Source organism: Cololabis saira, chromosome 14, assembly GCF_033807715.1.
Source record: "Cololabis saira isolate AMF1-May2022 chromosome 14, fColSai1.1, whole genome shotgun sequence".
In the NCBI taxonomy this organism is placed as follows: domain Eukaryota; kingdom Metazoa; phylum Chordata; class Actinopteri; order Beloniformes; family Belonidae; genus Cololabis; species Cololabis saira.
In genome coordinates this window covers 33,444,854-33,461,446 of record NC_084600.1, presented here as the reverse complement: position 1 = coordinate 33,461,446, position 16,593 = coordinate 33,444,854, and the positions used below count along the sequence as shown (strand labels likewise).

Below are 16,593 nucleotides of genomic sequence, written 5' to 3'. Positions count from 1 at the left end.
ATAAAGTCATCTATCTATCTATCTATCTATCTATCTATCTATCTATCTATCTATCTATCTATCTATCTATCTATCTATCTATCTATCTATCTATCTATCTATCTATCTATCTATCTATCTATCTATCTATCAATCAATCAATCAATCAATCAATCAATCAATCTAGTCAGATGGTGCTCTCGATTTTTTGGGCATGTATTTTTAATTTGCAATCCAGTAATGTCACCTATTCCCAGAAAGGTGTAGGTGACAGAGCTGACAGCTCTGGGAGACACTGAGGCGGCTGACTGTTTTCCAGCACGTGTTCTCCGTAATTCCTTTCATCATTTAAAATATATGTTTCACATCGGCTGCATTAAGCAGTTTCCTGAAATGAGTTGTGTAGAGTTTGGGAGTGTCGTTTGTGCATGCTGCACCTCGACTTCCTGTATGCTCTGCACGTGGACGCCGCAGCTCCTCCCCAGCTCCAGGAGGGCGGACTCAAAGGCGTCCATCAGGATGATTCTTCGCAGGCCGGGGGTCTCCTTCCGCTCCACGTTGTCCAGAAGCACCTGAGCTTTGTCCACTTTATCGCAGATGACCGTAGAGATGTCAGCTGAAATTAAGCAAGCACACAAGTGCACATGCACCCTTGTGTGAATATCAGACAAAATAATGACAACAAAAAAGAACAAAAGCAAAGATGGAGTGGAAATTCAGTGCAAATTTGAACAGATTTTTGATGGACAACATCCAAAGAATAAGATAATCCACAATCTGTTTCTTACTTATTTTTGAACAAAGTAAACAGTTAATGGTTATAATATTGTATCCCAGCTGGCGATAAGTGATTCTGTTTGAGGCTTTATGAACTGGACTGAAGTGGAACACAACTGGATTATAATCAGGAATAAAAGTGGACTTTACATCTTGATGAGACACTAAAGACATTTAGCCCAAAATTTCACTTGTCAGTACCACTCAAGGTGACAAAACTTACTTGTGATTTTTGAAAAGATCCATGTCTATAGATTATATTTTATTACAATAACCCTTCCTGAGTGACAACTGTATCATAGTTATCAGCTCATGAAGTTACCCACCCCTTTCAGAAAATTACATTTTAGATGTTGGTGTATATCCTGGTTTAGACTCATGTACAGGATATCTGTCAATGTTTCAATATTGTTTTTGGTATCATTTTAAAGGGGACCTTTTAAGCATTCATTCAAGCTAAGATGTGAATCTTTCTGACCAACATAGAGGTCACTGCAGCTCTTTAAACTATAAACACACATTTTTACACAATTTTCGCCTAAAAGATATACTATCTTTTAGCCCTGTGTTATCTAGGAACAACAGAGACACACAATACAAAAACTGGAATACTCACAGGACCATAAGGATTCAGGAAATGTATAATATACCCATACTATATCATTGTTACAGGTCATTGTGAGTCTTAAACTAAAAGAACATCATTAGGCTCCTATGAAACTATAACAGCCACTAGGTTAATGTCACAAACTGGTCTTTATCATGCAAATAAAGGATGATACAGCTGCCACTCAGGAAGGGTTATCATACCAAAATAGCATCTACAGACATGGATATTTTCAAAAATTATAAGCAAGTTTTGTCACTTTGAGTGGCACCACAGTGAAGAGTGCTAGGCTGCTATAGCAACATCCCGAGAAGGAGCCGCAGAAAACTGCTGTAACGAGAAACTCAAACCACGTGTGACGGAGCCGGCCGACATTTGAGGGACGCGCAATGCCAATTCTTGTCTCCTTCATGCTGAGGCCACTTTGAACTGGACCTAAGACAAGCTGGTGACGACCCTATCCCGCTATAATGAAGGACCTGACTTTGGCAGGCCAGGGTTCACTTAGATACACTGAGCAGCAGAGAACACAAACAGTGTGCTCTTTGAACTGGCCAGACATGTTTTCCTGAATGAAAATAAATAAATAATGTGCATTCTTTTCTTGACTTCGTTGGTAAATTCAGTTCAGTTTTCCTATTAACACATTCGGTAGCCCCTTTGGCATTGTTTCCACGGCATCTGTCGTCTTTTAAAAGAAGAAACAAAGCTTTCCCCAGTGAAGGGAGGTCCTGTGATGGAAGCTAAAAAAATCTTTTTTTAGTTAAGATCAGAAACGCATCTGGAGTTTTTAAATTGTACTTTTTTTCATGCAATTATACTACATTTCCTTCATTTTTTTTTCCATCTTTCAATAATTCAGTAATGTTTTTCTTTTTCATGTTAAATTGTCTTTTTCTGTCTTATATTATCTATTTCTATATTGTATTTTTGCTTTTGCCGTTATTATTGTTGTTTTATAAAAGGGAGGCATTTTCATAAGCCTTTTTGGCTTCCACCTCTCCTGCACAATGCTTCATTAGACCTTTGTTTTTTTACTGTTATGTTTTATGTGCAAAATAAACTAAACTAAACTAAGCTCCTGCTCGAGTCAGTCACATACTTGAACACCTAAGAGGTTAGTAGTTATTTCCTCTTCTAAGTACTGAGGTGTGTTTGGCGGTGCGTGTGCCTACCGGTGTTGATGATGAACCGTATCGCGTCCGCGCCTAATGTGTCATAAAGTGGAACCACCACCATGGAGTAGGTGTAGCACGCCAGCTCTGAGATGATCCACTGAAATCACACACATTGAAAGAAGAAAACGTAAGCAAACAAAGCAGGACCTTCAGGTGAAATGGTCGGAGTGCATCTTCATCATCATCATCATTAGAGAAGCTTAAAGAGCGGCGGTCACCTCCGGCCTGTTCTGAGCAAACACTCCTATGAACTGGTTGGGGTTGGCCAGGCAGCCCTGGTGCAGGAGGCCCGAACCCAGATGCTCCGCCCGGGCCGTCACCTGGGGAACGAGAACACCACCGTCACTTTCATTCAGTTGTCTTGGAGAATACATGGTAGGAGTTTTGGTTACGATCGTAATGAGCAATCTGGATGATTATGATGCAATCTGGATGATTATGATGACTATGTCCAAAATAAGGAAAAAAAAAAGAAAAGAGGACACCCGTGATTATTTTTCAACAATTCTTTCACAATAAAAAGCGGAAAAAGGTCACGCGCCTAATTTTAGACTCTTTTTGGAAACATCCAGAGTTTTCCCCTGAGGAGAAACGCAAAGATAATCTAACTGTTACGTAAACCGCAGAGCCGCCAGAAGTACCCGCGATTGTGAAAGACATAAAAGAAGACATGACTGATGTTCCTGCACTTGGAGAGCAAAGATGACTAGTCTCCCTTCTCACCAGCGGTCTCAGGACTTATTTTTCCATCTGAGGTTAATTGTGCATCGGCTTCATCGAGCAGGCCCAGATCTGTCAAGCTATCCCGGGAACTGGGGTGGGAGGAGGGATGGCAGGAAAAACAAGAAAATAAAAAAACACAGTCGAGGATGACACCATTTCCGACTTCTACACACCTTTTCCAATAAAATTTTCCTCCAGGCACCTGCTGACTCCCCAAAACATGAGCTTTTGTGTTCAGAGATGCTGGAGCCTGAAACTGCTTCAAGGGATGAGGGGAGTTTTCAGACAATCTGGGAGTTAAATGACAGATTATATCAAAAATCAAAAAAGGTCCGCCCAACACAGTGGCCGGGCCGGAGACGTGTCCTCCAGGACGCAGGAGCCGTCACCTGAAATAAAAGTTTCTGTAGCCCTTAAGGTGATAACATTACACCCGTGTTCAGTTCTGCAAAATTGCCGTTCTTCCCTTGTCGTCGATACCAGCTCCGCTCTCCTGAGGTGGTGGTTGTCTGTCTAGAACAGCGCATCTGTACGCTTATTACGTTGTCTTTTGTTCCTTTACAGCATCCGGTATCTTATCCAGAGACACGTCGATCAGTGAAAATGCGGATGAGCTGCTGGATTACTACGATAAACAAAGATCAGCCCACGTCTTCGCTTCGTTCCCACACGAGACGCATCTTGCGACATTCGACTGTGGCGGCTCCTGAGCACCTTTTTTTTTAAATGCATTTTGTCATTTTCCCAGCTACGACTTCAGCTTGTCAAGTGCGGAGATTTACCGTCCCCTGAATGTCTGAATGGCACCTACCTCTTTGTAGGACATCCATTTGTAAGGCTGGTTGGGCAGTCGCGAGCCTAAGCAGGGTCCATCACCTGTTGAACACACAGGGAGCTAAAACCAGGAACTTTTTCCTTTTTCGTTTTCCAACCAAAGCAAAATCAAATATTACTCTGTAACCAAAAACTTAAAAAAATCCACCATGCTGGCTAAGACGACCACGTCTGACACAACTACGAGGATCAAATGAATAGCCTCAAATACATAATAGACTCATTACAGTGTGGTTTGTGAGCCGTTTTGTGCTTTTAGCATGCCATCTAACAACAAAAAACAAATCATCTGTATGATGAGGCCACACTCAATTTCTGCCACTCGCTACTCTAATCTTTAAATGGTTTATAAATAAACACAAGAGTCGTGTATAAATGGAGCCGGTGCAGCTGGAAGCCTATATGCTGAATCAATCGCTCAATTTTAGGTTCTTTGGCTGTGAGCTGTGACACAAAGATGACCATTGCCGTGGAAACCAGAAGAGACATTGTATCTCTAGCAGAGATATAATTGGTGGTTTCACAGCGAGCATCCAACTCTGTCAGACCGTGTTCACCTCCTGTCTGCAGGGGTTCAGATTATGGCTTCTGGCCAGAGTGTGTATGTTTATTTTATGTTTATGTTACACAAGCCGATGCTCGATCTTTAATTACTCTAAAAATCTCTTGGGAGTTTTACTGGTGGAAGAAAATAGACAGAAATGCTGCCCTTTATGAATTTATACAGTCAGCCACCAGCACCAGCTTGCTATGATTCTTCTGGTTTTCCTCCTTACATCCAACCCACCAGATATGTGGAGGCCTCTCTGGAACACCTCGTACATCGTCCTGGCGTCGTCGTGGTAATGGGCCAGGAGTTTGGAGGGGTCGCCCATCATGGAGCGTCGCCCGCCATCTTCATGCTGACAAAAACCGGAGGAGAAAGACAAAATATGAAGAAAACATCAGAGCGCCACTTCTTTTTCTGTGAACACGAGGAGTTTTGAATCTAGTTCTTCTGGGTCAGAAGGACAGACAGACAGATGGATGATCCATCTCCCTTGTCCCTTCTTAAATACCTCTACTCTAATTAGAATATTGTGATAAAGTTCTTTATTTTCTTTAATGCAATTAAAAAAACAAAAATGTCATACATTCTGGATTCATTACAAATCAACTGAAATATTGAAAGCCTTTTATTATTTTAATATTGCTGATTCTGGCTTACAGTTTAAGATTAAGATTCCCAGAATATTCTAATTTTTTGAGATAGGATATTTGAGTTTTCTTAAGCTGTAAGCCATGATCAGCAATATTAAAATAATAAAAGGCTTTCAATATTTCAGTTGATTTGTAATTAATCCAGAATGTATGACATTTTTGTTTTTGTAATTGCAGAAAATCACTATATTCTAATTTTCTGAGACAGTCCTGTATATCCCAGCTGAGCTGGACTAAAGTTTGTCCCCCGGGGTGTTTACTGCTGATGGATTCTGGGTGAGAAGTAAAAAAAAAAAAACTAAAAAAAAAAACGGTTGAAGCAAACTTTGAGATGACTAGATTTAGTAGTCAGCAGGTTATGAAACTCGTAACTCAAAACGCACAGCAATTTGTAGTGTAGTTTTTTGTTCAACTGTAGTTTCACTGCTCAAACCATTCAGACCTGAAGGACCCTCCTGTGGGAACGCCGCGGGGGGGCTCATCCATTTAGACGTATGCAGATATGATCAAAACTAACACGTGGAGTCATAGTGCCTGTATCCGTTTATTTTTTTTTTACATATAATTCTCCGAACCTCTTCTGTGATGTGAGGTGTGTATAATGGAAAAATGATTTGAGGAAACTGTGTTTCATGAGGCCGTGACCCCAGAGACCTCCAACCGATTCAGGGTCACAGTTTTATGCTTTATACTCAACTTCAATTGCAACAGTCATATGAGCTATAAGCTGTTAACGAGTTAAATACATCCTTAGGTGAAAAGATGCATTGACCGCAAGTGTCGTCACCCTCACCTGTCAGCAAGTGTTTGGGGCATGGTGGTTAAAGGGAACCAGGTTAGTCTAAAGCCTGGGATATACTTGCTGTTGGTGCTTGCGTTTGCGTCCGTTCGCGTGCACCACCAACTACAACGTTGCTCGTGTAGTACGCGAGGAGAGCGCGCCATACCGGCGGTGACCGATAGGGGGCAGTAAGCAGAGCAACAGTTGTAAAAGTGATTAAATATTTAGTAGCAGCGCTAGTAGCAGTAGCGGATTGGAACAACAAACAAGTTAACATGACACCATTGGATGATGTAGGACAGTGATTCCCAACCTGGGGGCCGCGCCCCCCTGGTGGGCCGCGAAGGTATTGCAAGTGGGCTGCCAAATCAATTCCAAAAAAGTATGATTTTTGTGGGGGGGGGAATACAATTATATAAAAATACACAGAAATAATGTTTTAAATGTTAAAACTCAGTTACCGTATGTTTAAAATGATATTAAAAATGTTTAAATATTATTTTCATTATTTTGTTTTGTTTTCCTTCAAGTATTAGACATGTGACAAGCAAATGAGCGATAGGAACTTTTGTTGTGATCGGTCGGACCACTTTGCAGCGGGACTGCATTGCACTTGACTTATTTACGTTTTATGCTGATACCTGAAACTGGAGTATAAAGATGGATAGCCGGCTAGCAACAGGGAGAATTAAAAAGTTCGGAGGTGGGCCGCGAACATTTTTGAGACATAAAAGTGGGCCCTGAGTTGGAAAAGGTTGGGAACCACTGATGTAGGAGATTATAACATTGCTTTGGTTGCGATCTTGGCAAAGGAAACGGCGCCAGCGACCTCCGCGTCGTCACTTGTGGCCAGCTGGTATCTGACCGGGACCAGCTGGTATCAGACCGGGACCAGCTCCACTCGCGGCCACAGCGAGAACTGCAGGTCGCGTACGCGTTCAGTGTCTTTTTGAGAACGTGCACGTCGACGCGTCAAATGAACGCAGGATACGCGTGGCGGCCATGATGCGTACGCGGTCTGAACTGCAAGCATATCCCAGACTTTATTCACCAACTTCACACACATTTTGTGGCGTGTGCAAGGTTGTGAGCATATTTGCAGTTTTGTTTTGTTTCAAACCCAATGCACTCTTTCCTTCCTCATGAAGCCTATTGCTATGAGTCAAGAAGAGGCACGCCTTTCTGGGAGGGGAAGTAAAACACAACTGCTAACGTCCACTGAGTTCATCCATTTTTGTAGAATGAGTGTGCATTCAAATCTGCAGCACGGTGCACGTGGGAGTCTCACCGGCACTTCCTCAGACTGGTGCCTCAGGCTGCAGGGAGGCTTGATGGGACGAGGTCTGGTGGCAAACCAGTACGCCAACACGGCAGTCAAAGCACCGATGCCCACGAGCGTGGACGTTGGAAGGGATCGGAAGAACTGGCTGAGCTCGTCCATCTCTGGTATCCTCAGGCTGCTCATTATCTCCTGGGCCTGCATCTTCTCCATCAGAGTTGAACTCAGCTCTGCAGGGAAAAGGACCAAAAGGGCAAAAAATCATTTTATATATGTACCACGTGTGCAAATTTATCAAAATCTCAACGATTTCTTGTATAACCCACAAAGTCAGTCCTGTTTTAGAGAGTCCTGGTGGATGTTTAAAAAAAAAAAACTCACTAGGTTACATAGGTAATTCGAACATAACAGGAAACTGTCCAAAGTTTAAAGTCTATGAACTGATATATTAAAAAAAAAAAAAAAACTTTAACAAGTCAGTTGCAAAGGTTTTCACTTTTTTTCTGATCTGCATGTTTTGGCAGCATAGCAGGAAACCCACTGCCATCTACAGACGACCAGACAACCATGGTTTCTGCTGACGGTACAAGAAAACAAAAAACCCTAAAGAAGAAGACGAGGGACTGACAGAGGCTGAACCACTGTCTGGCAGGTGGCAGTCGCCTGCAAACATCAGCATAAAATTACTGATGTGAAAATGTAAGCAGCTGCCCACAGTGAAACTAAAAAACAAAACACTGACTCCAGTTACCCTACGATTGTACATTTACTCATCTTTTAACCCAAGTGGTTTACAGATCCAGGAGTACACCTACGTTACCTGGGACTGCAAGCAGAAGGTGTACAAATGTGTGATTAAATTATGTAATAATGACACATTAAATGGCGCAAGAGTCAAAAGCAGCTCATTACTCACATCTGAAGGCACATGGCCCGGAAGTGGCGAAGGAAGCTTTTGATATTTTCAGCGGAAGTTAACGGACTTGCATAAAGTAGCACACGTGCAAAACACCCGTCTGCGGGTTTCTCTTTCTTGTATTTCAAATTATTTGGCTCACTCATCTGAAAAACAGTGTTTCATGACCTTTCAACTCCTCCACCAAAATGAATATCTGAAAATCAGTGGAGTGAGGACTTTTTACCCAACATTCCCGCTGTTAGTGTAGGAGCGGCTTATTAGCGCTCTCTCTCTCCCACGGTTCACGCTCTATCAGAATTACTTCCTCCTCGTCTCCCACACACGTGCACGTACAACCCGCCTCAAACATGACGAGACAGTCAAAGAGAGAAGTATGAATTATCTGAGGCTGTGGGAACGCTGCCTTGCTCACTTCAGCCTTTATTTCAAGTCACCATGTTTTTCCTTTACGTTGCAGAGGAGACGCTGGAATGCAAGAAGCCTTATATCTGAAAAATAAACATGATAACTTGGTACTGATCAGCACCTATGCAGGCCATGTTTAAGTGCCTTGTGCACAGTTGAAGGTCATGAAAACAAACTGCTAAAAGTTCAGTCTTTTAAAAAAATGCTGAAGGCAGCTTCCTTTGTCTTTAACTCTTTAAGGTGCCAAATTTCTGACTGCCCACGCCAAGAACCTGACCCTGAACGACTTTGCAGTGCAATCAGCCAATGAAAGAATATAAACTAAATATTAGTTTTTAATGGATGAGTGTTTTCTTTTCATTAAAAGAAAAAAAGCAGGTGACTTGAATAAAAACTGGGTCTGTTTTGGGAACATTTGTTAAGAAAACTGTCTGTATCTTTGCAGGGAGGTAAAAAGGATGTCTCCTAGAAGCAGATAACAAGATCTGTCTGTTCTCATGAGAGGTCATCCAAAGACTCAGAGGCCACATACCGCACTGTTTGAGCCTGTGCGCTGTCAACCTGCCACGCCGTAAGTCAAACGAGGAACCTCTGCATCTTGAAGGGTTTTAATGTAGTGCATTTTATAAAGTAACCCCCAACATAATCTTTGCATACCAAACTTATGAAATAATGTTTTGTTTTTTTTGTCACTTATTTTGTCTTTATTGGATTTTAAGGTTATTACAAATGCACATTTTTACCAGATTACAAAAATTATCTGTATATTCACCGTGCAAAAACTAATAAAAATAAGTAGAAAAACATGAACATAAACTTGTGGGTTAGCACATTAATAATATATCCAAAAAAAAGAAAAGAGAGAAAAAAAAAAAAAAAGAGGTCCTTATGCTTTCTCTAGATAAAATGTCCACTTGTATGAAATAATGTTTTAACATTCAAGTTGTACTACGATACAAACTCCCGTACGCAAGCGTGCATGTGCAAAGAAAACACCAGTCATCTCTACATTTTGTAAAGCAGAACCAACACTTTACAACCCCCTGTCATACTCTACAACTCCTTAGCTGTAAGCTCATCACCTCTACAGGATAGTACCACCAGGCGCTCCCTGGTGAATTCCCTGACACTTCTTCCCCAAACAACTACCCGGACCTGAAGCATCATCAAGTTTCTGCTGCGACTGAAACTACCACCTGTGCCCAGAGAACCACCGTGTCCCTCTGATGTGTCTGAAACCAGAATGCTACTGTGCCTTTAACTCTGCAGGATTCCCCCTTCGTTTGCAACCCGTAAGAGTAGACGGATATTTCCTCTTTTTGTTTTCTATTTTGGTGTCCATTTTTAAAGATGTCTGCAGTTCCAGGAATGACAATTGGGGAATTGAAGCTGTTTGAGTGTTGGTAAATCATAAGCAACATAAGTTAGTGATGGAAAACACGGCAGACTCGTCATGTGTGCCTCCTGACTATATCCTGAATAAATAAGCCACTCCACCTGGTGTTTTAGCTCTCTCTTTAGCATGCAAATGTCATTATTCAGGAGGAATTAGTCCCAATATATTGAAACACACATAATGGTGATGTTTCTGAGGACAGCCTCGCTGAAACAGAGCGGAAAAATAGGCTTTCCTAACGTTAGAAACATGTTTGCAAATACTTCCAACAATAACTGACAGCGAGAAAAACCCCCAACCTTTTCCTATTTACAGTTTTTGACTTCCTGGGAAGCATGAGTACTCTGCATGTTTCTGAGCTTAACTTCATTAAGACAGAATAACATGGTTATAAACAGTTTAAACAAAATTCACAGATAATTCATCAATCCACCAATTCACTCCACAATATCTACTTGACTAGTGCAAACCAGTCTGCAACTGTAAGAGACAAACAATGACCCTTTTTAAAACCATATTGTTATAATACACTCAAGTAGTGTTTAATACACTAATTTCAGTAGCTACAAAAGGTAAATCAATAGTTATTATTTTCCGTCACAGCCGTCTTCTACATTATTTATATTCCACTTCTTATATTATATTGCTCCACATTACAGTTTAGGATACAAGATGTTTTGTTGGCAATAATAAAGAAAGCTTGACACGTTTTCTGATATTATAAGAAAAAGGTTTGACTTTTGAATTTTTTGTCTCTTAAAAAGGGAGAGAAGTATGATGCAAATGACTCACCATCGTAGTCGAGAAGTTTATTAGTTTCCTGCAACTGCTGGCCATCAAGAATAAGTGACTCAATCTAAATCCAGATTGTCTCCACACATTTTAAACGCATCACTGTAGAAATATGTAAATTAAAATGGTTCAAAGTGGTATCTGAATCCCAGGATTGTTTTGGGTTGTCTCCAATGATTATTTTGTTTGCTTTGGCTGCAGTTCTAGCCGCAGTGTTGACGGCGGGGAAGCAGAATGGGGCAAACAGCCCTGGACCGGCTCTCAATAAAAGACTCCGTGACCCAGTGTGCAAAGATCTGGAAAATAACAAAAGCTGTATCTGGTTGATAAAAGCACACCTCTGCATCCATACATGCTCCATGTCAATCCGGAAACGATGAAGAGGAGTGGATAAACGCCCCGTTTGCAGACATTACTGGTTTTAATAGGGCTGATCTAACATCTGATCTGTTACTGAATTTAGAGCGAGTTGAAATATGATTGTTTTTGTTTCACTATGTTGCTGCTTAAATAAACAACTCAGTACACATCGTACTACAGGGGAACATATCACTGGAGATCAAATAGCACTAATAATGAAACGCATTACTTTTAAAAATTACTATATCCTGTGTTTGCATTTAAAAAAATAAAACATAAAAATCACCGGATCATAGTAGGCATAATATTATTGGGATGGGAAATAGGGAAATAATACCACCTGGAATGAAGAACATGTTTTATTCACGTTTCCACTATTTATTCAACAAGAACTCTTAAAACTTTAACTCCAGGTTGTTTGAGAATGGTTTTCTAACCTTTTCCACACTGAATTGCATCAACATTGCTTTTCAGAGACCACCACTTCCGCGTTTCCGTCTGGGCATTGTGTGAGCCCTCACCACACCAGCCCAAATATTTGCTTTTATAGGAGGTCTGAACATCCGCCAACAATAGGCTCCAACCTACCATCAGTAATCCCAGCAAAAATCAAAATGCATTTACTTATGATCGTTTCATTTTTATTACGCGTTACCACAAATAATCTAATTTTAAAACAGGGATCAGGAGAGTGTTACATACTTTCACAAATGACTCAATTTTACTATTTATTTGAAATCGAGTCACCTGCAACGTACCATTGTGATCTTTCTTTCTTTGTTTTTGCCTCAAAACTATGTAGTAGGGCTGCACGATTCTGGACAAAATGAGAATCACGATTTTTTTGCTTAGAATTGAGATCACGATTCTCTCACGATTTTTTTCCAATATAGAATTTATTGCACTTATTACTTTAACTTTGCAACTGCTGAACAAAAATATAATAACAATAAACATCTCTTGTCTTCTTTACACAAACCTTTGAATAATTTAAACAATAATAACAATTTTGAACAATATTTGTTCCTCCCTGAGTTGAACACCCTTTCAGAAAGGGGACTTGTAACAGATCCTGTAGTTCTGAGGCAACAAATTATTCCTCTGGCTGCTTTTTGCTGTAATAGCTGACATTGAACATAAAAACAATAAACATCTCTCTTGTCTTTAAATAATTTTAACAATAACAATTTTAACAATATTTATGTGCAATATGTGTCAGGTGATGAGAAAGGTAGATGTTTCTCCAAATGTAATCCACAATCATTAACAAAATATAACAAACATGACAACATGATAGTTGACCATGACAGGACTACAACAACCTAGAACATAGGCCTAGTCCTTTTTTTATGCAGCCATCTTAAAAAAAAAAAAAAAAAAAAAAAAAAAAGGGGTTTTTTTTTTTTTTTTTTTTTTTAAATCGTCGTCATTTGGAAATGAGATCGCGTTCAAGCATGAATCGAGATCGCGATTTTTTTAACGATTAATCGTGCAGCCCTACTATGTAGGCTACTTGTTTCAGGTCAGCCCACACATTATTGTTGTTACAGCACCTCTTATCACATTTTATATGAACCACATTGCTGTGATGCTATGGTGGTGACATGTGGCACATTGTTTTAAGCGTGAAATTAGTCACCAGACCAGATGTACTGAGTGAATTAAGTAAATTAAGGGAAGTAAACCCTTAACTGATAGCGAGGCATATCGGTTGGCCCAATTACACATGTAAGTAATATACTCAATTAAAAAGAAAGCGTGACATGATCTCTTTAGCACTAAAAGTACAGAAACATAATTGCAAAAACAGCAAAAGTCGTGCAAGACTTTGAAAATCTGAAAGATTTAAAGCGTTTACACTGTAAAATCCTAACATCAGCTTTTGCGGGCTGAAGAAAGATTGCACATTCAAATAATCCACATCTGCTGTGACTTGTGAACACCCACTCTGCACTTGTTTGTCAAGGCCTGAGCTCTGATGCAGAACTAGCAGGCGTCAACAAACTTACCGACCTTCGAGTTTAAGACATGGCAGCAAGTTTTCCTGCCCTGAAATAAATCGAACTGACCCCTAACTGGGCTCCGAGAGCGATGCAAACATGTCCATAATTTTTCCTGCCTCTCCGTTTTACACTTGTATGGCTACTCTTGGCTGAGCGCCTTAAGGAAACAAAACAAACTGTTTGCCTCAGAATGGAAAATGACTATAGGTTAAAAAGATGATGCTTAAAAGAGAGAAAGTCAAGTGGTTCCTCTAAGATGCGTTAGTCAGTGTTCTCATTTGAAAAGGAGGTGCAAACCCTTCAGTTCAGGTTCAGGTCTTTCCCTCCACCCGCAGGATGAATCTCCACTGCTTGGAGAGGGATGTGAAACCTGATTTGGAAGAGATTTCTTTCAGGAGCAGGGATGAGGCCGCACGCACACATTTGCATGCTTGCTTTGCATAAACGGTGTCGTCTCTCAACAAAGTGTCCTGCTCTCTGTCCTGTAGTAACCTCAGTGATGCACGGCTGGGGGGCACACACATCCAAACAAGCACAGACAAGGTTTCAAGTTGAGGTTCAAGAACTGTTGCTTCAGCTGGAATGAAGAAAAAAAAAGAAAAAAAGAAGAGCAGCAGGCCAACAGCCTTCCCTCCAATGATGGCACGTTAATCAGCATGAGAACTCAACGACATCTGTGTTCATAAATTTGAGGAATCAAACACATCATGCCGTGAATAGATACGGATGTTACTGCATTAACCCCTCAGGCTTTGTGCTGATGAATTTAAATGTGGCAGTCGCGTTGATGTTATTGAAGTTTTCAGTCACTGGATTACATGTGTATAAATTATGCAATCTCATTGAGACTTTCTGAGTTAGTCCAGGGGTGTTGAAAGCTCAGCCAAGGCACGTCCACGCTCCAGGTGCTCGGTTTACAAACAAACACCGTGCATCAACTTCCCTCCCTGCAGACTCAATCTTCTCTTTGTCTTTCCATGTGACTGGGAGGCCGCTTCCTTGTTGGCTGTAGTCATTGAGAGTCACTGAAGCGTGTAATGATAATACTATGATGATATGCTTTAGTGCCAACATTGAATGAAAAGCATGTTTATCTTAATAGTAGAGGATATAATAGTTAGATTACAGGAGTTTAGCTTAACTCAGTAAGTCTGCACAAACAGACCTAAAGCTTTTCTAATGCAATAAGGTAGGACCAAGCAACTTCAGTACTTCAGTACTATCACGTTAAAGAGCAGAAGTATGCCAGAACATGCAAACAATAAATCACGGTAACATAGATACATCCTGCTACTAAAATATGCATTGACGTATTATCGCCACTTTTATGTGTAGATCAATTTCCTTTTTTGATAGCTGACATTTTAACTTGTCATAGCAAAATAAATAAGTACATTTTAAAGAAAATTGGGATATTAATGATACCAAAAAGAACATCATCCCATTTCGGTGAGCTGGTTACCACCAACTGGTGAGAGACTTGCTCAAACAGGCAACCTTCGTGCAACTAAAGCATGATTACCAGATCTCTTTGACCTTATTTCTGCTTTCTAGTGACGAGTTAAAAATGCTCCTTGTGTACAAAGTCAGTATTTCTTTTAAAAAATTCAACAGCAGCACACAGATTTCATTTTAATCAATGGAGGAAAACTGATCTGCTGCACCAGTTGTACTAAATCCCATTTAACGAGATACAACGCCTGGCAAACAAACTCAAGTGTCATTCTGTTCGGTGTGGTTTAAGTACAACCTGATATCTGATACTGATTTAGGCGAGGGTGCATTTAAGATGCTTTATTGATTGTTTTCCCGGGATGTCAGCACAGCCCAGGACTTGTAGTTAACCTACACCGTCAAATTTTTCTAATCACGCTCATATTTTGAAACTACAGACTTCTGAATACGGCAAACAAGTAGACATTTATCCAAGTTTCTCTGTTGAAAACTAAACTACTCATTCAGTAGTTTTTATTTTCCGTATCACTTCACCCTGTTCAGGCGTGCTATATAGCTGTATGTGTGAGTGACTACAGTAATGCTAATCAGGATTCTCCACAAGATCTCCGTTTAAACCATCTGTCAACTTTCTCAGGAGACAGGATCAGGATCAGCATCAACCAACCTCGATATTTAAATGTAAAATTTTGTTCTATGGGCTTGGGTCTGGAGGATCCAGGTTCAAGCCCCGGAATAGCAACCAAGATGAACCACCTTGGGCCCCTGAGCAAGGCTCTTAACTCTAATTGCTCCCCAGGCGAAATGTTGTGTCTGTTCTCTCAGACATAAGTCGCTTTGGATAAAAGCGTATAGTAGTGTATACTTGGCCGGAAATACAGACGAGAGGAACCGTTCTGAGGGAACATAAAACTGGCTAAATCATAACTATTACGAAACATTAAGTGCACATACTGTGCAGGAACAGCTGGGTAAAAATAAACATTGGAACTTTTCATACATGCTGGCGGGCTACAGGAGTGGAAGTCAGCAGCATACAGGCCTTTTCTAGAGCCGGGGTTAAAGGTCACAATTACCAGAAAATAACACACTATTCTAATCTGTGAATTGAGATTCAAGAGGCTAAACACGCACTTAAAAGGGGGTTGAAAACGTCACCCGAGGAACAGAACTTAAATAATAATTACATGGAACTTGGAAAAATTCACTGTGTTGTCGTCCTCATAATTTAGCATTTAGGAAATGACAGCCCTTATATACATTTTATAAACATTTCCACAAATGTATTTTGTACCAGGTCGTTACTTCCCCTCAAAATTTGTCAAAGGCTGAAGGAACACGTGACCATAAAAGCGAACAGAGTCACCGCCAGTAAAATTACACGACTGCAAGAAAGATTTGACCCATCAAACTCTGTATGAAAGCAACCCATTACGGGCTGATCCGTCATGCTCCAGGAGTACTTTTAACTTTCAAACTGAGTTCAATGTATTGTTAGTGTTTTCAAGGCACAAAAGCTTTTTTTTTTTTTAAATGTTGTTTATTGTGATGATGATATCAATCACAACCTTGAGTTTTTTCTTCTTCTTCTTTTTTTTAAAGCAATGTCTCAGAGTGGGTTAAAGGCGAGCGTTGGCATTTTATTGTGACACCTGGATGTTTCTCTTCCAGGAAGAATCCAATTAGCAAAGATTTCTCTCCAGCGTGAGTATAATGGCAGCTCTGCAGTGGCGAAGGCTGGTGAATGGGCATTTCCTGTGTCCTCTGAGGCTTAAGGTAGAGGGAACCCAACCTTTCTGCCTTAAGTCCCGCCCCATCGGCCCATCCGAGGGCCGTCACCAATGATTAGACTCCAGCGTGGCCAGATTACAGCCTATTAGCTCAAAGACAGATGACCAGTAGTAA

The 16,593-nt window shown here is 40.6% G+C and overlaps 1 protein-coding gene across 2 annotated transcripts in view; it reads right to left on the bottom strand.

Moving 5' to 3' along the window:
- acsl6 (acyl-CoA synthetase long chain family member 6) overlaps positions 1 to 16,593 on the bottom strand; it is a 45,821-nt gene that overhangs the window by 16,952 nt on the left and 12,276 nt on the right. For both annotated transcript variants that reach the window (XM_061740501.1, XM_061740502.1), the window contains 6 exons: positions 7,368 to 7,588; positions 4,886 to 5,000; positions 4,076 to 4,140; positions 2,760 to 2,861; positions 2,539 to 2,638; positions 417 to 595 (listed from right to left, as the gene is read on the bottom strand). In XM_061740501.1, coding sequence (XP_061596485.1) covers positions 417 to 595; positions 2,539 to 2,638; positions 2,760 to 2,861; positions 4,076 to 4,140; positions 4,886 to 5,000; positions 7,368 to 7,588 — 782 coding nt within the window. The remainder of the gene's footprint in view (positions 1 to 416; positions 596 to 2,538; positions 2,639 to 2,759; positions 2,862 to 4,075; positions 4,141 to 4,885; positions 5,001 to 7,367; positions 7,589 to 16,593) is intronic.